At 42.8% G+C, this 23734-nt stretch overlaps 1 protein-coding gene across 1 annotated transcript in view; it reads left to right on the plus strand.

Moving 5' to 3' along the window:
* The window catches only part of CTTNBP2 (cortactin binding protein 2), a 140600-nt gene that overhangs the window by 88779 nt on the left and 28087 nt on the right, over window positions 1-23734 (plus strand). The window contains 9 exon segments of the mRNA XM_084896443.1: window positions 3642-3719; window positions 4021-4200; window positions 14632-14749; window positions 17677-17864; window positions 17868-17952; window positions 20097-20192; window positions 20852-20883; window positions 20889-20930; window positions 21808-21956. Of these exon segments, the coding sequence (XP_084752569.1) occupies window positions 3642-3719; window positions 4021-4200; window positions 14632-14749; window positions 17677-17864; window positions 17868-17952; window positions 20097-20192; window positions 20852-20883; window positions 20889-20930; window positions 21808-21956 (968 nt within the window).

The following is a 23734-nucleotide window of genomic DNA, read 5'->3' on the forward strand; positions in this document are numbered from 1 at the left end:
TTCCATTATTGGGGGGGGGGGGGCGCGACAATAACAAATAAGTGACTGGATAGTAGTCGGATGTTTAGGAGATGGCGGTACCTGAGGTCATAAGAATTGGTCAGAAAAGTCGTCAGTCAAAATGTGACAACTGAACCCAGACCTAACGGAAGAGAGGGCACAGTCCATGACAGGAGGAAAGCTGTGTGCCAGGAAGAGGAAGTGCAGAGCCCGCAGGAGGGAGAGGGGGCACCCCCAGTGCACCTCAGTGAGGTGTGGGATATGAGGAGGACTTAGGGTGAGACAGGATAGTTTTGAACAGAATATGGATATGGACTTTTTTTTTTTTAAATTCTTGTCCGAGGATATGTTTTCATTGGTTTTCAGTGAGAAGAAGAGGAGAGAGAGAGAGAAACATTGATGAGAGAAAAACATTGATCAGCTGCCTTCCATATGCATCCTGACCAAGAATTGAACCAACAACCCTTTGGTGTAGGGGATGACTCTCAACACAACTGAATCACCTGGTCATGGCATGAGTTCACTCATTTTTATAAGAATCACTCTGGCTGAAGCCAGTTTGGCTCAGTGGATAGAGTGTCTGCCTGCTGACTGAAGCGTCCCAGGTTCGATTCCGGTCAAGGGCATGTACCTTGGTTGCGGGCACATCCCCAGTGGGGGGTGTGCAGGATGCAGCTTATTGATGTTTCTCCCTCATCGATGTTTCTAAGTCTTCTATCTCTCTCCCTTCCTCTCTTTAAATAAAATATATATATATTTAAAAAAAGAGAATCACTCTGGCTGCAGTGATAAGAAATTATAAGGGTAAGGGGCAGAGCAGATGCATAGAAGCCTGTTAGAATTCTTTTGTTTTAATCCAGGAAAGTAGTAATGGTTTGGATCAAGGTTGAGGGGTGGAGTGAGGAATGTTCCAATTTTGGATGTATTTTCAAGGTGCATTGTATATTTTGTAAAATTCTGTAGAAGTATAAACTATGGCAATGGTGGCCATGACCGTAATAGAAAGAAAAGGTGGTGCATGATGGCTGAGAGGTCAGGCTCCAAAGTAAGACCCTGTGGCTTGAACCTTGCCTACATGGGGCACTGTGACCTCAGGCAGATTATCTTACTTCCCTGCTCCTTGCTTGATCCCTCTACAAAATAAGGCAAACAATGGCAGCCCTGAGTAGGGCTATTAAAATGAAATAAACCTATCTATATCAGATGGTTGAAGAGTTGTAATGCATAAATGAAAGGGAGTTTATGATGAGATTTGCCGGTTATTTGTGTTGACATTTCTCCTAGGACTGAGGTTTGTTATTGCTAAGATGTTAGACACAAATCCTGTCTAATTTGCTTCAGAACTGGAAGCACTCTGGAAATCCACTGTGGAACCCAGCAGGCTGATGTAACTATTGACTTCACCTGGCTCAGTTCTGCTGGCCCTTATAAGCTGCACAGGTGAAGGAGACCTAAAAGTCCCAGCCATATGGATATGTATTTGAAATAAAACTGCCCAGTGAACCCTCTGAAATTTATCTTCATCAAGCTATTGTGATACACGTGAAGACAGAGAACTCAGCCCTGTGTCCACTGACATGAGTTTCTCTGACCAGGGCCTGGCTAAGGGCTGGGAGAGTGAAGGAGCTTCCATCATGATCCTCTCCTCATTGGGCTCAGCTAGGCAGGACTTTATTTTTGTTAAAGTTGTAGTAATCACCACCCTCCAACATAGTCCTGATGAAAGGCAAGTGTAGACATGGTAGTTTCTGTACCATAGAGCTCTCCTCTCAATAGAGAATTGACTATACTGGGCAACCATTTCACAGGAAACATCCTTAAATTTTTCTAGGATACTAAGGTGCAGTACCTGTTTTATAGGTCACTCTTCGATCCTGGGCTTTCTTAAGTATTTTCCAAAGAACCAACAGTTAATGGTTATACCAGGGATATAAGTTAGGTATAAACATTTTCCATTGAATACTATTGCTAGAGTTTAAAAAAAAAAAAATCTGTTTTTTGAAAACCTGAGAAGATGAGTCCAGTGTTACATTTATTCATGTTATTTTATATATTTTATCTAAGAAATATAATTTATCTAAGAAATCTGTGGTGTTATACACATGGATTTCATTATGAAATGATGAAATCCTGCCTTACATGTGAAAAATAAATTTTACAACACAAAGCTGAATGAAAAACAAGTAATGCCACATAAAAATTTATCACATCCTGTAAATTGGAGAACCCAGAACTACATGCTCTCAAGCAAGTTTTTGACGAGCTGAACAAAATTGTTGGAAGTACAGAGGTAAACAGTATAATTGATAGAGGATTTTAAGGCAGTATTTCTTGTGACTTTTAACAAGAAACCAGAGGAGAATGGAAGATGGAAAGTTTTCCAGGACCAGCTGTGTGACCTGTGTAATGTAAATTAGGGATGGGGAAGAGCACTTACACTCTGGTGCCTGCATGAGGCTGATACCCAAGTAAAGGCGTCCTCAGCCCAGCACAGAGCAAGCCAAGCCTTACAATGCTTTACCTCACCGGAGCCCTCAGGGCCACGGAGAAAATGGGCCTCTGAACTTGAGTTCTGGCTAGGAAAAGAACTCAGAGACAGGACTCAAACTCGAGAGTGAAAATTTCTTAAGCAAAGAAAAGGTCCACTCACAAAGAGATTTTGAGTGAGCTTCTCAAAGAGCTCTAGGGTGTGGGCCAGGGCTCCTTTTAACCCCTGGGCAGCTGGGGGCATGGGGGTGGGGTGGTGTGGTTCATGCTTTCTTCTTAAAGCTGACCTATCATGGCCTATCGGGTCATCTGCTGTCCTGGTGTGAAAGTTGGATGGGGCTTTCCTTCAGCCCCCTTGTTCTCTGCTAAGGGTGGGGTTCTGCCACAGGACTTAGCCACATGCCAGGGGCGGGAAGGTCAGGGGAGAATCTGACCTGCATGCCAGGAGACATTCTAGAGGAAGAGAGGATGCCTTAGGGGTGAGGTCCCCATTAACAATATTTATCTCCAATACTTGCTGTACCGGTTTCTCCCAGTGTTAGCTGTCCAGGATGTTCTGCCCTGGTCACCGTCTATAACTGGGCCTTCATCCTTGCTCTACCTACCCCAGGAGGACTAGATGCTATTTCAGTTGCCGCCCAGCCGTGGTCTTGTTTCAGCCAAGTTGACTTCATTGGTATGCTGTGCAGAACCGGACAAAAAGCCACATTATCAGGGGACAGCATTAACAAAGGATCAGACTGTTACCATTTATGGTCTAATTTTCTTCCTTTTTTATTTTTTTACTTGAGGCCCAGTGCACAAAATTCATGCACAGGAGAGGGGGTCTGTCAGCCCAGGCTGCACCCTCTCCAATCTGGGATCCCTATCACAATACAGGATTGCTGGCTCCCAATTGCTTGCCTGTCTGCCTTCCTGATTGCCCCTAACCGCGTTTGCCTGCCAGCCAGATCACCCCCTAACAATTTCCCTGCCAGCCTGATAGATGCCTAACTGCTCCCCTGCCAGCCTCATCAGTGATATTCAGGATTGGAATGCCTGCTTTTCCCAGCTCAGAGGTCCAAGCCCAGAAACATCTAGAGGTGAACTTCAAGTAATGCTGTTCTCAATATTAGTGTTGTAATTAACTATTTCCCTTGGAATCTTATTTTCAGGATGGCTGGACACCAGTTCACGCAGCTGTGGACACTGGTCATGTGGACAGCCTCAAGCTTCTTATGTACCATAGAGCAGTGTTTCCCAACCTTCTCTCATGATGAGAATCACCTGGTAGAGTTGTTAAAACACAGATTCCTGAATCCCAACTAAGAAGTGCTAAACTAGAATTTTTGGGAACATATAGGTAAAATTGTATACTTAACTAGTGATCTAACACAGATGTTATATACAGAGCACTAAGTTAGGTATGCAATTTTACCTATATGTTCTCAAAAATTCTAGTTTAGCACTTCTTAGTTGGGATTCAGGAATCTGTGTTTTAACAACTCCACCAGGTGATTCTCATCATGAGAGAAGGTTGGGAAACACTGCCAGAGAGCACCAGCTTGTGGAAAATCCTTGCATGAGGAGGAGACCAAGTCAGATGTGTTGGACTTGGATGGAGAAGAGAGTCCTGAAGGCACAGCCAAGCCTGTTGTTTATGCAGACCTCATTAACTGTGCCGACAGAGAAGGCTGCACTGCTGCCCCTATTGCTGCTTCAAAGGGTTTTAAGGTGTGTCAGGTAGCAGCTGGCCTCATCACACAGCTGTGTTTGATGAGTGGCAGTGTTGTCTGTTGTTGACTTGTGTGTATGTCAGTGGATAATAGAAGACTAAGTGACACCATTACAGGAGATGATTAACTACCTATATGAAAACAAATGTGAGAGTAATTTTAGATATTTTATCTCATCTAAAATTAGAAAAAATGGTTGGTATTGATTTAGTCTGCTGGGTTGTTGGATTCAGTACCAAGGCTATGATACTAAATTAGAGGGAAGGCCCAAGTCTCAAATACATGCCCTCTAACAAGAACAGCCCCATTACACCCTATATGAGCTGGCCTACTCATAGAGGAAGCTCTGGATTCTGATTATTAAGGAAATAACATAATATGGTGAACCATCTATTTATGCTTTTTTTTTTTTTGTAGTTAAGCCAGTTTGGAAAGAACATGCTCTAGCAATAATAAGTTAATTAGAAAGCTTCTGAGTGCAGAGCACTGTGGGTGCTATCATTTGTAGGGATCGTTTATGCCATTAGGAAACTCTTAGTCCAGTGGTAAGGGGGTGGGGCACAAAAAAACTGTAGGATAAGAGAAGTACAAAAAATTCAACCAAGGTAATACAATGTCAACTATAATTGAAAATAAATTTTCTTAAAATGTAGGGTAATAAGTGTAATTAGAAGAGTATAATAATAGACATTTTTATTTTTGTGGAAAAATGGAGAGAATACATATATTTCGGAGAGCAGAGATGCATGGATGTTGGGTTCTTAAATGACTCATTCTAGAGGAGATGGAAACCATTTGGAGCTTCACAGAGTGAGTTAGATTTGCCATCGTCATTGGGAAAAGAGTAGTTCAGATGGAGGGAGCAATAGGAACAGAGAGTGCGAAGGGCAGGTGGAAACAGCTCCAGTTGAGCTACTGAAGAGAAGTGAGAAGAAATAAGACTGGAGTGGGAATATCATGTGATGTCATGGACCTTCAGTGACATATTAAGAAGTTTGGGCTTTATTTCCTAGTCAGAGTAAAGCCACTGAAAGGAGCACAATAAGTAACTAGGTTAAAGATGATGAGGGTGGTAGAAATAGTAAGAGAAATTGCAGACTAGAAATACCCTAAGGAATGAAGACAGATTAGACATGGGAAATGAGGGTGCTGAATAGAAGGATAACAATGATGTTCCCTAAAAGAGAAGAGAGGCGCCGTTGTGATCAGGAAGACAGAATGTGAGTGCAGACATGCTGAATGTAAGTGCTGTGTTGTGTCCATCCAGAAGGAGACCTCAGGAATAGCTAAAAATGTGTATTTGGAGCTGCTTGTTGCGTAACTTCTGTTATTGGGAATTGCATTGGGTGCCGGAAAGAAGCATGAAAGGGGTAGCTCGCAACCTGTCTTCACCCCTAAAAGAAAATCGTTAAGTATAAAACAGTACGTTACTGATAACAATACGTACCTGTGCTCAACCTAAAGGCAAAAAGCCAACACAAAGGAATGAAGGAGAACCCGAGCATGGCTGATCTGGAATATTCAGCTAATGAGCCTCGTGCTGGGCAGAGAGAGGAACCTGCTCCCGGCTTGTGTCACGCTGCAGGGTAGGGCACAGTGTTATAGCTCAGCTCCTTAATTAGGACTCCCTGGCAGGCCTGGTGCTTTTGACAACCAAGGATGGCATATGGCTACCCAGGCCCCTGGAGGTGTGGGTGCTCTGTCATTGTGAATAAAGGGAACTGCAACCCCTCCCTCACTTAGAAGATGTCTCACCCTGAATTCTCTTACTTTAAGAAGCATAAGATGAATTTTGAATAAGAAAAGGAAGATTTTTAAAAAAATGAGATTGACTGACAATATTCACACACCTCTAAGTCAAATAATAGGTTACATTAATGGATTTATTTTAGCCCTGGAGTAGAGGCGTAATCTTGCAGGCTAACTTCATTTTATGATTTTTATGATCATAAGTACATTTAAACCCTGGAGATATTAATAGGTAGAAGTTGGGAAGGAAGCCCAGATTGCCTGATTTAATTACTCGTCACACTGTACCATGCTGCCTTCCTTCCTAGTGAAAGGCATTAGAAAACATTCTTGAATCATTTGCCTAATACAAAGTTTATGTTCTGTCTGAGGTAGCTCTCCATAGAGGTAATCCATTTTACAACTAAGTTATAAAGACCAGTTTTCTGTGGAGAGGGGAAAGAAAGTCTGAAGTAATCATGTCAGTAACAAGGTTCTGTACTTACCACAAGCTGAGGCCCAAAAAGACACATGTGTTTCCTCTCTCTGGTAGTGCATGTGTCCAGACTACATAAGGTAGTTCTGTCACCCAAGAAGATGACCTCAGTTTCCACTGTTTTTCAATAAAGCATCGTGGGATTTCAGAGTTCAAAGATACCCAGCTCATCCAGTCCAATCACCTCGTCTTACAGATGAAAAAATTAAGTCTTGGTAAATAGCATAACTCATTCTCCAAGGTCAATTCATAGAAGATCAGATTCCCAAATCAGTACTTTTCTCATTTCTGTCCTTGGTCTTTAAATCGCTATTTAGTGTTTGGTAATAGGAGTTTCCCACACTAAAGCTGGCCATGACAGTGATGACTCCAGAGCTGAACGAATCACCGAGGGAGAACTTTGTTTTCATCACTTAGTGTGAGCAGGCAGAAGAGTTTCTTAGCAAAACTGCTCTCTCTCTCTCTCTCTCTCTCTCTCTCTCTCTCTCTCTCTCTCTCTGTGTGTGTGTGTGTGTGTGTGTGTGTGTGTGTATATATATATATATATAGAGAGAGAGAGAGATGTTTTTATTGATTTCAGAGAGGAGGGGAGAGGGAGAGATAGAAACATAAATGATGAGAGAATCATTGATTGGCTGCCTCCTGCACAACCCTCATAGGGATCAAGCCTGCAAACCTGGGCATGTGCCCTGACCAGGAATTGAACCATGACCTCCTGGTTCATAGGATCATGCTCAACTACTGAGCCATACCAGCCAGGTGATTGTTTATTTGTGGGACTGTGTGTCTTTTTTACTGCAGGAGTGAATTGTATAGTTTCTGTATTGCCAAAGCAGTGGCTTCTGACCACTCATGCTCTTACGTGGTCTCTGGGTTAACTGTATAATGCCAACTCCTCCCTCAAAACTCTTCCATTCTTTGTTTCCACTCTGACTTCGATAACAAGGCCTTTTTTTTGTTTTTCCAGATGTTTCTCTTTTGTTTCACCACAAGCAGCTTCCAAGCTCCATTCACGGGTGGCTAGTCCTGCTTTTTAAGAACTCACCCAGTCTTTCTGCTTTAACTGGGCTTCTGCTATAACTAGCCCCAAACCTGAATCTCCACACCTGGCTTTGTAACTGTCTTCTGGACATTTGTTTCCAGCATCCTGGAAGTCATGTCTGGGCAGGCCAGTATCCTCGGGCAGGTGGTGGCCCTCTTGCTGCCCTCTCCAGGCCGTTCTTGCATTGTGTTAGGATTGTGGTCTGCCTGATGCCCTGTTTGCTTGTAAACAGGTGAGTGTCAGGCATTTCCTACCTCGCTGTGGCATCCACCCAGCTGAGTGGTGTGGAAGAAGTGTGTGTCTCAAGTGCACAGGCCAACATGCGGCCTCAAGATTTAGATTCCCTCTTCATAGGAAATGGCTGAACAGAGAAAATGAGGATGAGGAGTCACTAGATCTCTTCCTTGTCACAGAGAGTTGGGGAACTGGCTGAGAGGTGAAAGATGGAATACCTATGAAGTTGAACCATGATAAATAGAATCTCTTCTTTGGAATCTGTTTTTTTTGTGCTTTTGATTCTCCATGATTATTCCCTTAATTTTTATAAAAATTATTATTTTTATTTATTTATTTATTTATTTATTTATTTATTTACAGAGAGGAAGGGAGAGAGATAGAGAGCCAGAAACGTCAATGAGAGAGAAACATTGACCAGCCGCCTCCTGCACATCCCCCACCGGGGATGTGCCCACAGCCAACATACATGCCCTTGACCGGAATCGAACCCGGGACCTTTCAGTCCGCAGGCCGACGCTCTACCACTGAGCCAAACCAGTTTCGGCTAAAAATTATTTTTGAAAGACCAGACTCACTTAGCTCTCTGTAAGCAAAGGGAAGGCTATTTTTTTTAAAAAAAAAACCACATTCTACTATGTTCAGTGCAGAGAATGGTATTCTTGCTTAATTTGAGCAGGAGTGATTAACTGACAGAACCCTAACGGATTCTAACATACTAAACTTAGTCAACTAATTTATTCTGACATAAACCTCTAACAAACACACTCACCCTTCACCCGGGACGTGGACTTCCCAGTGCTTTCCCTAATGCCTCCCATTGACCTGGACTTTGACCCTGTTCTCCTCACTCTGTACTTTCTCCCTTGAATGATCTTATTGATCCCCAAGACACAATCTATTAGAAATCCCAAAATTGTCCCTCAGTTCCAACTTACTGATCCCTGAATCCATCCAGGAAAGTTCTATCCACAATGGCCAATATACAGGGCATTTCCTTAATAACTAGAGGAACAGACTTCCCAGAATGGCCAGTGTAGTCCTTCATTATGCCTGTCATCCCCATGTTATTAGTAACTCTTATTAATAACTTTTTACTCTTAAAAGTGTCCCAGTTTAGAAAATTATAGGGTAACCTTGTTAATGACCAAATTCATTTTTGCTTCCACCAAAGTGGTCCAAGCAGGTGGATCCTTGGGCTCCCGCGTTCATGCTCCTTAGCCAGTCTGCTGCATCTCTAGTTCTTCCTCTGAATCTAAAAACATCGCCTGCCATTATGTTTCCTTCCTCTGTCTTCCTAATTTAATTATTTCAATTGATCAATAGAACTCTAGGTTTGTTGTTATTTTTTTTTTTAAATATATTTTATTGATTTTTTTTTTTTTTTTTTTTTTTTTTTTTTTTTTTTTTGCAGAGAGGAAGGGAGGGATAGAGAACTAGAAACATCGATGAGAGAGAATCATCAATCAGCTGCCTCTTGCACACCCCCTACTGGGGATGTGCCTGCAACCAAGGTACATGCCCTTGACCAGAATCGAACCCAGGCGTTTTGGTCCACAGGCCGACGCTCTATCCACTGAGCCAAACTGGTTTCGGCAGAACTTTAGGTTCTTTGATAAATGAATTTTGAATATGTCGCCTCCTCCTTGCCCCAGGAGCACTGTCCTTGCAGCGCCCTCATTACCTGCTGTCTGGACGTGGGCAGCGCCTAGCGGGGTCTCTTCAGCCAGTCACTTCCACTCTTTACCCTGCCATGCCAGGGGCCTTTCTAACAGGGAACATGGTCATGTCTTTTACCTGCTTAACGTCTGTACAAGGCTCTGTCACTCCCAGGGTAAATGTTGCACCTTTATCATGACAGATAGCTTCCTTCCTGGCCGGCCTCAGACTACCTCCTCAGCACACTTCCCGTCTCCTTCCCTGATACATTCTGTGGTCTAACCATGCATTGCCGGCTGCTGTGCAGACATCTGTGCTTTCTCTTCTCTCCCAGCCTTTGCCTCTGCTGTTCCCATTACCTCAGGTGGCCTCCTCTCCTGACCCGTCCCTGCCTGGAAAACATCTCAGCTGAAGTCTTGGCTTCCAGGAGTGAGATATTCCCAGAGCACCTCTTAACACTTCACTTAGAGAGCTTGAGCTTCAAGACTAATTGTTTGCATGCCTCTCTCCCTTTCTGCCTCCTTCCCCAAATCACTTTTCCGTCTTCAGATATGCTGTGCCCAGCAGACTTTCTGGCCCCAAAGTACCATTGTTTGCCAGCCAGGGTGGCTCAGTGGACTGAGTGTCATCCCATGCACCAAGAGGTTGCTGGTTCGGTTCTTGGGCTGTGGTCAGGGCACATGCCCAGGTTGTGGGCTCGATCCCTACCGTGTTTCCCCGAAAATAAGACTTAGCACATGGAAAGATAAGACATCCCCTGAAAATAAGACCTAGCGCAACTTTGGGAGAAAAAATTAATATAAGACACTGTCTTATTTTTGGGGAAATAGTGGTGGGTGTGCAGGAGGCAGCTGATTGATAGTTTTATCTCTCCATTTCCTTTCCCCTCTCTCTAAAATCAATAAATAACATATTTTTTAAAAAGTACTAAGTGTATTTTTAAACAGGCCTCCTTCTTGTCACCCCTTTCCTTTCCAATATATCTTCCAAATGCACCAGCTAGTTTTCAGAGCTGAGCCAACCATGGCACTGGCTGCCTGGACATACCCTCATGCCTACAGAGAAGCATCCAAACTCTTCAGCACTCAGTCCTCCACAGCTGACTCCCGCCATCTTCATTTCTGACCACTCCCCCCAAAAATCTACTTTTTTGCTTATGCCATCACTTCCCATTTCTACAGCCTTCAGCTCCCCTGCCCTGCAAACCTGGGTACACTCACACCCAGGGTTGTTCCCAGATCCTGCACTGGACCTTACCTCCCGGACATCTGCAAACTGCTTTCACGTTTGCTCCCTCTGTCCAATCTCAGACTCGCAGCTCTCTGCCTTGACTCTGACGTTAGCTCTTTGGACCAGGGGTTTCTACTTAGTCCCCTTGGCTCCTACCCTATTTCTCAGCTTTCCTTAAAGGACCACGGTAGAGTTGATTCATTGGCCCTCACCATCTCTTCCATGTTTCCTCTGTAATAACAGATCCTGCAGTTTTCAGAGGGGCCGCTGACATCTATAATGAAGACTTGCCTTCTGCAGCCTCCACTGAGGTGACGGTGGCCACCTACCTAAGTTGGGGTAAATGGGATGTGAGCGGCATTAAAAGCTGAAGCCTGTGCTGCTGCTTTTGAAAGCCCCTGTTACTGCAGATGCGTCTGTATGGTCACTAGGACTTTGGCTTGAACTCATCTAGATCTCTTGCCCTTCTATAGAACGACCTGCCCCATGTAGGCCCCCAGGGAATCCGTTTCCAGAAGCGGGGACTGGGATCACAACATGGATCCTCTTCACACAATGCCACCTGTCAAGAAAGACGTTAGATTCTTTTCTTCACCTTCCCTCCACACAGTAAGAATGTGTCCATCATTGCAACAGCCCCCTTCCCTGTGGACAATCTCCCCATGTCTAACCTCTCTATGTTTTGTGTTCCTCCCTAAGGAGGACTGTGCTCTTATTCATTGCCACAGTCCTTGGCGCTAACATAGCACCTGGCACATGCTTAATACCTCTTCCACCGAGTTGTGTGGATTGATGAGCACTAAGTGCTTGTAAAACAGCTGTAGCTGTTGTGTTCCCCACTGAGCCCCAAGGATTGCTGTAGAATTCACACCTGTAGCAGTGTTTGGATATGTGATATCCTGTTACCTTTCTGACATTGGTTACTTCATTCAAGAGAAAGTCACTGCTTGTATGTGTTGCCCGCTGATTTAACTGAGTCATAATACAAATTATATATAACATTCTTTATGGATCAGAAATAAAAGTCTTGCAGATTGGGTTATACCTTTTATCATTTCTGTTTGTAATTTAAAGTAACATCACCCAGAATTATATTGATATCAGAGACATTTGTTGATGTGATGAATATTCAGGCTCTTTTCTAATTGGTGATGTTATATTGATTCTAATAACAGCAGCTAATAAATATGGAGAGTTTAGTAAGTGCTGAGAATATAAGAGCTTTTTATGCATCTTTTCTGTAAGTCACATAACAATTCCATGAAATATAAATATTTGAAACATAGATAAAGCAACTGAAGCAAAAAATATTAATTGGTTTGCCAAGAATATAGATGAAATAATTTATATTGTCAGGGTTATAATCCAAGTCTGTATTGTCTTTTACCTGCTTTTTGCTACAGGTGCTAACTTACATAAAAAATGTATTGTTTTCTCTTTTATAATCTGGGAATTCACAAAGTTTAGTGCTCAGACTGCATTCTACTTAATCCTCATTTTAGAGCTAATCTCTAAATCGGTATTTCTGAATTTCTTACTATTTTATGCATTCACAGATTTTGTGAAAATTAATAAACAGTTTTATTAGAATTGTTGTTTATATATTGACTTTGTTTTCACATAATTTCTTTCTTTTTAGCCAGGACCGGTTTGGCTCAATGGATAGAGCGTCGGCTTGGGGACTGAAGGGACCCGGGTTCGATTCCGGTCAAGGGCATGTACCTTGGTTGCGGGCGCATCCCCGGTAGGGGGTGTGCAAGAGGCAGCTGATCGATGACTCTCTCTCATCGATGTTTCTAACTCTCTATCTCTCTCCCTTCCTCTCTGTACAGAATCAATAAAATATATTTTAAAAAAAAATTTTTTATTGATCTTTTACAGAGAGAAAAGGAGATAGAGAGCTAGAAACATCAATGAGAGAGAAACACCAATCAGCTGCCTCCTGCACACCCCCCACTGGGGATGTGCCCGCATCCAAGGCACATGGCCCCGACTAGAATCGAACCCGGGATCCTTTAGTCTGCAGGCCGACGCTATATCCACTGAGCCAAACCAGTTTAGGCTTCTCATAGTTTCTTGACTTAGTGTCTTGTTAAATCTGAACCCCAGCCCCACGAAGCCAGACTTGGATTACAGTCATAGAGGAAACCCCGCCCACCTGGGAGGGACGGTGAGCATCAGGTGTCCTGGCTGATTCCCTTTGCAGGCAGAGGATTGTCTCTACCCAGGGGTCCTCTGGTTCAGCTTCTCCATTTTGTGGGTCCCAAGGCCTAGTCTCCCATCCCTATAGAGTTCACAAGCAGTCTCTATATCAGCTTAGCTCTTGAACCAACACTGGATTCCTGTTCAAATTTCACTTAATTGGTGGTTTCAGCTTACTCCTTGGTTTTCTTTCTAGCCCTTAGGGATTTCCTGTACTTCCTTGTGAATTCTGGTTGCATTTCAAGTATGTTTTGGGGGCAATATGAGGCAGTTGGAGCATACATGTTCTCCTGGGGGGAGTGGAAAGTGCTTTGCAGTATATACTAACATAGAACGTATGCATACCTTGTGACCCAGCAGTCCGACTCTGGTTCATGTACTCAGCAGGAATGTGGGCATGTGTCTACCAAAGGACTTGTGCTAGAATGTTCATAGTAGGACCCAAATGTCCATTAGTAAGAGATTAGGTAAATAAATTGTGGTATATTGACATTAGAGAATGCCACATGGTAATTTTAAAAAGTGCAAAACAAAAAGAGGAACAATGACCACTCCCAACACATGGATAAATGGTATAGACGTTATTGTTGACCGAGACAAGCCAAATATAAGTGTGCCTGCAGTATGATTCCACTATAAAGTTCATTAACAGACTAGCGAATCTTTAATACTAGAAATCAGAATAGAATAGTAGATACCTGGGGGGGGGGGGTATGGGGTGGCGAGGGTAGGGGGGGAGGGGAAGGGAGGGAGCTAGAGATTGAGATGGATGCTTACAAAGTGCTCCTTACACAAGTATTGTACTTTGTGATCATTCTTCAAGCTGCATACTTATATACTTCCTATGTGAATACTATATGCTTCAGTAAAATATTCACATAAAGAGAAAAAAAGTGTGTTTTGCCAAACAGAAAGTGTAAGAGTGTGTGTGTGTCTGTGTGTGTGTGTGTGTGTGTGTGTGTGTGTGTGTGTGTTTAGGGAGGGGATGAGAAGGATGTTGCTTGATTTGGTTGTTAGTTCTTTGCCATAGATTCTGGTCTGTTCAGTTTTGTACTTATTCTTGTGGGAAATCAGGAAACAAAACGTAATGTGGTAAAAGTTGAGCTAGCAGAGTTCCTTGGTAAATATCCGAAGGTAACATCCTCCCGGGCAGTTATTTATTAGAAAATGTTTGCATTTATTTCTACTTTGGTTTGGAAAATAAGACTTGCCAGTTTGTAGGTTATTGATACTTTTTGAGTGAAGATTTTCGTAAGCAGCACAAAAGAAGAAAAGCTGAAAAAGAGAGGGACCATCACTTCAATATCTACTGGAAATGTTTTTCTCAAAATTCAACCAACATGGTCTTTATATATTTAAAAATAAAAAAGCAAAACAAATAAAAATCTCAAATAAAGAAGTGCTTACGAGGACTCTGGGACAGAATGGTTAAAGTTGGAGTCCACACTCACATGATCAGGAAAGCAGTTCATAGCCCAGTATTCAGCAAGCGGCATCCAGTTGTAGCAAAAGCCCTTTTGCTTTATGTTGTGAAAATAACATTGAGGGATACTTTCTGCCGAAGCCCATTTCTTTCCTAATTTCACTCTGCAAATTGGGTGATTAGTAAACAGATTTTTTTCTCTTGAAACCTAAGAGGCTGTTCTGTGGAGCATTGTTTTGATCCTGTGATTCGCAGTTCAATGAAGCATTCTTTGCTTTTCATTTTGGGACGTTGTTTAGTTTGGGTCACCTGAGAATTCCTGATGTGTTTGCTGTGGGCAAATGACTTTTCCCGTGGGCTTTCAGCTCAAGTTTCTTAATTTGGATGGAAGGTAATAGAGCTCTTGTCTTTACAAAATTGCCTAGAAATTCTGTGTAGGCATGGCAGGCTAGAGCCAGAAAGGAGAGATAAGTGCGGCCGGGCTGCACATGATGTGGCCACTGATGACTGCAGGCATCTGCTGGAGAATCTGAGTGAGGGCCTTCAGAGCCCCCTGTTCATCCCGCATCCACAAAGCAGGGCCTCTGGGGCCGTGGGAAAAATACTAGAGAACTCAGTTTCTCACTCTCTGCTTGGCTTTCTTTGAACCCGAGCCGTTACAAAAACACTTTATTGATTACAACTGTGGTAATTATTTTTCCATGTAGAATGGCTTTTTACAGAATGAGTTGCTATTCAAATAATGGAAGATCTTCCTTGTATTTCACTTACCTAGGAAAGCATTCTAAGTCATTTTTCTGACTTAGGGTATTGCTCGTTTCTTCTGACTTATATTGTCTTTGTAGACATGAGTGTAACAGGGTGTGAGAAATCATGGCTGGATACTTTGCCATTAACTGGTTGTATGAACCCAACCAGTCAAGTCGGTTGTCTCTCCACATCTGTTTGCCTACCTGTCTATGAAGATAACTCATGATCTTTTGGGTTCCTTCCAACTCGAAGAATATGTGCTCTCTGCATGTTTTATGAAAGGTTCATTTGTGGGTTCATACATACAAAAGTTTATATGACCTCTTATGTTGAGATTATCACCCAATCTAGTAGACATAAATAATTCATTCTAGGGTTTGTGAGATGGTATTGTGCACTGTGGGAAACATTAAGTGGGTTGGGAATGGGAGGTTTTAAAATGGGTTTGGAAGTTTCAGTTTTTAAAATGATGGACATGGTTGCCTCACTGATATCTAAGCAAATACTTGAAGGAGGTGAGGAACTTTCCAGGCCAAATATCCCGGTGGACAGAGGCCCTCAGGTAGGGTCATATCGGCATGTCTGAGGTACTGCCAGGGTGACTGGGTTAGAGAGCAAGGGGAGAGAAGAGGGAAAGCGGGCCAGAGAATGTCCAGGATGTGGTGGGGCTAAGATCCTGATCTTGTTGAAAATGTAGCATCCTAGGGACTTAAGGAGGAACCCAGTCAATGTATGAGTATAGGAGTGACAGGATCTAAAGTACATTTTAGTAGTCACACTGTTGCGAATAGTCTATAAGAAGTCACAGGTAGAATCAGGGTTCTTCTTAGTTCACTGATGTACATTCTAGGTAAGAGATTATAATGAGGACTCAGTGTAGGACTGTAGCCAACGAGTTAGCGAGAAGTGGTTTGGTTCTGATATATAGCTGAAGATAGAGCCAAGAGAACCTTCTGCTGGGTTGAAATTGATGTATGAGAGAGGGAAGTGAAACTAATATAAAATGATAATGAATATAAAGTGTAATTGAAAACTAGTTTTTTTAAAGTATGAGAGAAGGGATTTGTGGAAAACTCTAGATTTTCAGCCTGAAAAACCAAATGGCAGGATGGAGCTGCTATCAACTGCCCAGGGAAGGCTGCAGGTGAGGCAGCTTTTGCTAGTGAAGACCAGAAGCTCAGGTTGGGGTGTACGAATCTGAGCTGTCTGGTGGAACTATGTGCAGATGTCAAGTCAGCAGAGATGAGTATGAGCTCGAGATGCGAATCTGAGAGTCAGCAGTCTATAGATGATATTTCAAGTCAGAGGACTGGATGAGATCACCAAGGAAGGGAGCACAGATAGAGAAAAATGAGAGAAATAAGTCTTCCAACACTCTGTCGTTAATAAATCTGGAAACAGTGGAGGGAGCAATAAAGGGACAGCATTAAAGAGTGACCAGAGAGGTATGACATGAGGACATCCAGTAGGAGTGTACATCAGTGAGCACAGAGACATCAATTGTGTCAGATGTTGGTGGTAAGATGAGGACTGAGCATTGACAACTTAAAAATAAAGTTATCCACTAGTTCCTCAGTTAATGGGAGAAGCCAGTTTAAGAAGGGGATCATGGGAAATGTACATTTTATTTTAATATAAAGCATATAAAGTAACATTTCACTAATTTGAGGGTAGAAGTCTTCATTTTAGTATGTTTCTACTATTGAAGTTCCACCTACTGTTCTTGTTTGAACAGACTGCACCTTTAATGCTTCACATATGATGTCTAGTGTTTGAGGACTTAGACATATTTGTTAGCAGACAGAGAATTGGGGAATAATCACATGTGACTAAGCATATAATCACTTTGTAAGGATGGAAGTGCATGCGGAGCTGCCCACCATGGGAGTGCTGCCCACCGAGGTGGGATCTCAATCAGTTGGTGTCACAGAGAGATTACAGAGATCATTTTAGAAACACTGTCTGCGGTTTATCAAATTCTTACTAGTACTTACCATGTAATTGTATGTTAAATTCATTTAAAATGTACACACCTTGGTTGTAAATTCTTTCAACTTAAAAAAGAAATTGGGGTATACAGAGATCAAGGCAAGCTCTCACAGCTAATAGAAGGCTCACCTTGGGGCTGAGACCAGGTTTATGACTAAAGCCACCATCCGAGGCACACTGACCTATGGAACTATGTGTAGATTACATACCATTGAGTCAGCTCCTACTCCTGGCAGCCCTATGACTGAGTGGTATCCACACTGTCCTGTCCTCAACAGCCCTGCTATGCCCTGTAGACTTACACTATAGTTTCTTTTATATACGTTTGTTTATATTTCTATAACCTGCCTCAATGAAGGTGAAGAGAACAATGGACAACGCAGAAAATTAAGGGTCCAGAAAAGGCCCTAATTTTCTCAGATTTTTTTTTTAAGAACTTGAGAATCTTGCTGAAGAGAAAGAGTCGATGAAGTAGAAAAAGCCAAAGATACAAAGAAAGATAATCAGTCAAGCACCCTGGTTCCAAAGGAAGTGAGGATACAGATGAAAGACCAAAGCTTACTCCAGTAGTAAGAACATTGAATTAACATTACTTAAAGAAGTATTGAAGCTGCTCTTCTGTTTGCTTATAAAATGCTCATATTGGCTTATTTTATAGAAGCATATTGCTGTTTTTCTATCAGGATTTTTTAAATTTCTAATTCTCTTACTCTCCTAACAGATGCTCTTAAAATACCCTTAAGGATATCAGTGGGTGAGAGTCAGCCAGGCAACTATGGTTCTGATGACTTTGAATGTGAAAACACAGAATGGGCTCTAAGTATCCGCAAACAGACATCCTGGGATGATTTTTCAAAAGCAGTGAGTCAAGCTCTGACATATCATTTCAGAGCCATCTCTTCTGATGAATGATGGAGTCTGGATGAGGTGACATGCAATAACACCAGTAACTCTGGCCTTGGCCTCAGTGCAAGCAGCGTGCGATCCATCATGCTAGGTATCAGCAATCCTGCAGTTACATTTTCAGGTTCATTAATGTTTATGGGCTTCATAACCTGAGACTTAGTTTACTGATTAAACACATTAAAAACTCCCTTGTGGCAGCTGCTGGTGCTGACATTTGAGTATCCACGATGCAGCCATTACATAACGTTCGTATAAAAATGCTTTTATGCCTCAGGTGATACTCAGAGTAAAGAACACAAAAGCCCTCAGTGCGGTTCTGTGATTTCACTTGCTCTTCTAGTTAAGTGCACGGAACTGACCACACCGCAGCTGCTTGCTGATGCACAGGTTCTGAACGCAGCTCCAAATACGCCTGAGCTATTCCAGGGTATCTGTAACCATGAACACCTTACCTCCAAGGACAGGAGTCTTAATGACGTCCAGAATTGGAAAAAGCATTTTAATGAAGACATAGTCAAAGCTTCCACCTGGGATGAATCAGGGTGATAACTGGTTATTCCCGTTCAATAGGCTCCATGAAACAGCCTCTGAGGACCTGCTGAAGGTAACATTTGCTTTCTCCTGAGCATAATAAAGGCTCTGGAAAAGCTAGTTATCCCTGGTTAGTTTCTTTCCTCCTAACCCAGGAGAAGGAACATCTACAGGAACCTATGGCCACGATGCCAGAACTGTGCTGGGCGCTTGACATAAGCCCCTCAGTGGGTCCCTACATCAGGATTGTTTTACAGATAGCTGGACAAGTTACACAATGACCTGCCTGAAGGCACAGTTGACAAAGCAGGCAGGACCCGAGCCCCAGTCTATCTGACAGGGAAGCCTGTACACTTTCGCAGCACCGTGTTGCAAAAACATGGTCCAGTTTGAGGGAAGGGGGCTTTTCACCATGCGATTAATGTGGAGGCTTATTAGAGTAAAAAGTGTCCTATTCTCTTCACTCATAAGTGCTAATTCACTTTCAAAATATATATATTACTGCTAGATTTTAAAACAAATTAGTCACGGCCAGGCTGGCATAGCTCAGTGGTTGAGCGTTGACCTATGAACCAGGAGGTAACAGTTTGATTCCCGGTCAGGGCACATGCCAAGACTGTGGGCTCGATCCCCAGTGTGGACATGCAGGAGGCAGCCAATCAGTGATTCTATCTCATCACTGATGTTCTATTTCTTTGTCCCTCTCCCTCTCTGAAGTCAATAAAAATATATAAAGAATAAATAAAGCAAATTATTCACAACTTCATGTTATGGCTCTTTGGCATGGTCATTAAAATTATCATAACTATCATAAAACATATATAGTTAAGTAATTGCATTAAGAAAATAAGTCAGAAATGATTTTCTGGGTCACATTTTGCCTATTAAGCAGAGTGTTATTCAAGGAGTGGGTCAGCACAGCCACGTTTGAAGGCAGTGGGCCTTCATCCGGGTAATCTGGAAACTGACAAAGGCAAATAGGTATTCACAACCATTGGGTAGATTTGCCTCTGAACAATGGTTTCTGTTCATACTTGTTACTGAGGGTGAAATACTCCAGTAGGATTCCAGGTCTAAAACCATTGATTTTTATGGGTCCTGGACTTGATTGAGCACCTGGCTGTAGCCACTTAAAATTGGTAACTACATTGTTATTGTCATTAATATACGTATATAAGCAATTTTACTGTGTTGATAACCCAAGCTAGATTAAAAGGACCCAGGCCAACAGATAACAGAAAGTTGCAGGTGGGGTAGGCGTCTGTATGTTGGGCCATGCCGAGAATGGGTGTTTAGGAATTGATCTGTGGGAGGCAAGAGATGAAAACAAGTTCTCAAGAGGGCCTGGACTATGGGAAGGCTTGTCTTACCCTGAGCACCTGAGGTTGTATGTGTGTGCTCTCTGGAATCTAAACCTTTGCTGGAGAGGGAGGCAGGGACCTGGTTCAGAGTGCTTGACCTTATTGTGAAGCAGGCTCTGGGAGAACTACGAAAGTCCCTCCTCAGGACAGCTTTGGAGAAGCCTGTAGTTTGAAGTCTTCCTCTTGACCTTCAACAGAAGTTCACTCCCTATGACCGTTCACAAATTCTGTACATGCCTTTGATTCCTTAGAGTTCTCATAGAGGAGATCATGCGTCAACCCCTATAAGAAAAATTCCTTTTAATCTCCTGACATTTTCTTTTTTTTTTTTTTTTTGAACTAGGAAATGTGCCATGGTCATTGAGTCAGAGCTTCACCCTGCCCCTGTGGGACTTTATGAAAAAGAATAAAGCAGAGCAAGTCACTGTGCTTTTGTCAGGTAAAGATATTCTAAATGGAGATGACATTGACCGAGCGTTTGCTTTAGGATTGTTTTGAAGTCCCAGTTCTTAAACCTGCATGTCTTTGTCCTGCATTCTTTACAATTTCAAGTAATAAAGTTTGACTTTGTTGTTTTAACTATACTTATAAAGTTAGGGGGAAAAGTGTGAAACCCACCTAGAAAATCCCTTTGGGCTCAAGCAATGTATTGAGAGAGTAGCAGAACTTATGGGAGGGGGCTCAGAGGGAAGGAGTTAGAGAAGAGACCTAAGGGAAACCCCAGCTTGGCCGGTGTGGTTCAGTGGTTGAGCATCAACCTATGAACCAGGAGGTCATGGTTCGATTCCCAGTCAGGGCACATGCAAAGATTCCAGGTTTGATCCCAAGTGTGGGGCATGCAGGAGGCAACTGATCAATGATTCTCTCTCATCATTGATGTTTCTATCACTCTCCCTCTCCCTTACTCTCTGAACTCAATACAAATATATTTTAAAAATAAATAAATAAAGGGATACCCCAGACCTGTGCATTAATGCCGAGCAAGGCTAGAACTTTCCAAGGATTGGAACTAAGCTCTGCTAACATTTGCTTATAAACAGTAAAATATTGAATCCGGCAATCAGAGCCAATGTTCTTGTATATTTTTCCTTCTTGCAGGTCCTCAGGAAGGCTGCCTCGGTAGTGTGACATACAATCTATGATCCCTCTCCAGATGCTGCAGAACTACCTCAGGCTGGTAGGTGGATGTGTTGTAGGCACCTCTTACTGACACCCGAGAGGTCTTACCAGACAGTTCAGCCCCCTGAGCTAGTGAGAGAGGGCTGTCCTCAACCATGATCCTTGTCTTCCCATATAAATGAATTTATACCAGAGCCCTTGACTATGTTCTGAAAAGCCAATTTATTAACCAATTAAGCGTGCACCTTAATTGAAAAAGCAAAGCAACCTATACATCTAGCTTACGAAGCACAGACAGCTAATCTGAGGAGCAAGTTGGGTGGGGGTCTGAGGCGTTATATACTGTCCTGTCTATCGGTCTCAGAATTCCTCTGCTGACTATTTTGGTACAGATTCATTCTCAAGGTCCCTTTTTACTTTGTTGTGGCCTCCACAGAATTCTTGAGAAGCACCTGGCAACTTTATCTTGCCAAGCCTGAGACTGCTGGCTTCTCTGCCTCGGGAGTAAAAGTGCCCCCCCCCCCCCCCCCTGCTTTTTTTGTCTCCCTTTTCTTCCTCCCTTTTTGCTCATTAGGGAGGTTTTCTTTAACCATTTACTCCGTGTCCTTGGCTGGGGAAGATGTTGGTTACAGGCTGGCTACAGATTGCCCGCACTGTTGGGCCTTGTTTTATCTTTCCTGTCTCTGTCTCCCCACCTGTGAGTGTTAAAATAAGAGCCAGAGGAAACGGCCTGCCCCTAACTAGTACTTGACATCAAATAACTAGTCAATGTGGAAAAGAATGGCTGTACATATCAAGATGCCTCGCTACAAACGTTTATAATTGAAAAATGAGTACATGTCTGAGCATTAGTGTATTGATGTAGCCACTTGAACGGGAACAAAAAAATGATAGCTTACACAGTGTGAGACGTTTATTTTTCTCAAATGCCAAAGGCCCAGCAGGTGACGATCTGGGGAGGGCGAAGGCGCTGGGAGACCTTCTCTCAGGGCTACTCTGTCCCGAGCATCGCCACTGCACAGCCAGGCTCGCGCATGAGGGAGGAGAGCCTGGAGGGAAGCCTCTGCCTTTCAGGGGGCTGCATGTATCATTTCTGCCCACACCCATGGACCAGAACTTAGACGCATGTCCAGGTGGGACTGGCGCGTGTGGTTTTTGGCTGCACAACCCTGTTAATGTAAGGCAGCTCTACTAAAAGGCAGAGGTAGGGAGTATGGTTATCAAGAGGAAGAAGCCAATTCTCAGTACTCAGTGGATAAATGTAATGCTTTGTATTTGTTCAGGACAGTGGAACCTCGGTTCTCGAATTCATTCTGGAAGGCCGTTCGAGACGCAGTTTGTTCAAAAACCAAATCAGTTTTTCCCCCCATTAGAAATAAAGTAGATTGAATTAACCTGTTTGAGACCCCCAAATCATTCCCTGCTTTAACCTTTCTTACATACAGTACATGTCTAATATAGCATTTAATCTATAAACAGACACTTCTGAAATTTATTGAACAACCCCCCACTGGCCTTAATCACTTTCAGCCCTCGTTCCAAGGGTGCAGCAGCTTCACTTGTTCAATACCATTGCCTCTGAAATACTGCCACCAGCTAACTGCTTTTTGTTTATACAAATCTGTTTTTTTTGTGTGTGTGTTTTTTTAAAAATATTTTATTGATTTTTTACGGAGAGGAAGGGAGAAAGATAGAGAGTCAGAAACATTGATGAGAGAGAAACATTGATCAGCTGCCTCCTGCACACAAACACACCCCCACACACACACACACACACTGGGATGTGCCCACGACCAAGTTACATGCCCTTGCCCGGAATCGAACCTGGGACCTTTCAGTCTGCTCTATTCACTGAGCCAAACCAGTTTCAGCTAAATCAGCAGTTTTTCCATCTCTTCCATTGCTCATGATCTTTGTTTGGTGAGCGCTTGCATACCCTTACCAATGTCAGCACCTTTGATGGGCTTTTTATTTTTCAAAATCATGATAATCATCCATTTCACCAGCAACAAAAGGAAAAAAATATATATTCATAGCACAATTTTCTGAGATGTTACATAAGATTTAGCATTAAACTGACACACATTCTCTCCTTTTATTTGTGACCTGAAAGAGACCTGAGAGAAGCTTTTTTATAACATCAGCATGAAAGGGTTGTCAGGTTAAGAACTGAAGTTTTGTTCCAAAACGGAGACATGTTTTCCGTAAACAACTTGGTTGAGAACTGAATTGTTTAGGATAGGAGACATTTGAGAATCAATGTTTGACTGTGCTCATTACATGCCAGGCAATATGTCTTCTTTATTTATTTCCGGGAAACATCCCTCTGAGGTAGATAATATCACCCATTTTATAGACTAGTAAACTGAAACAGAAAGAGGTAAAATAGCTACAAGGCCGCATAGCTAGTGAACAATGAAGCCAGGATTATGTGTTCCCTGATGTAGGCGACATCTGTGTGTGAGAGATCTATTTAAAACTAAGGTATATGGATGGTGTAAAACATTAAAAAATCATTTTGTTTACTGCCTTAATTTGGAAGGCTTTTCCAAAACAATGAATGGGTTTAACTATGACCCTTTACAAAAATTGTGTTCATTGGACCATGAACTGGTATATTTGCTCCAGATGAAAGGAAATTGTGTCATCAGAAAATTATTATTATTTAATACTAGTAGTCCTGCACATGAATTCGTGTGCGAGGAGCTCTCTGCGGGGCCTTGGTGCTCTGTGCCTGCTGCCCAGAAACTCTCCACAGCCCAGAGGCCCATCTGCAGCCAGGAGCAGACGCTTGCCTTGTGGCCGCAGCCATGTAGCAAGCCTTCCGCCAGGCTGCTCTCACTGCCCACTCTCAGTGGTTGC

This window comes from Pipistrellus hanaki (assembly GCF_964339955.1).
Source record: "Pipistrellus hanaki genome assembly, chromosome: 10".
Classification (NCBI taxonomy): Eukaryota; Metazoa; Chordata; class Mammalia; order Chiroptera; family Vespertilionidae; genus Pipistrellus; species Pipistrellus hanaki.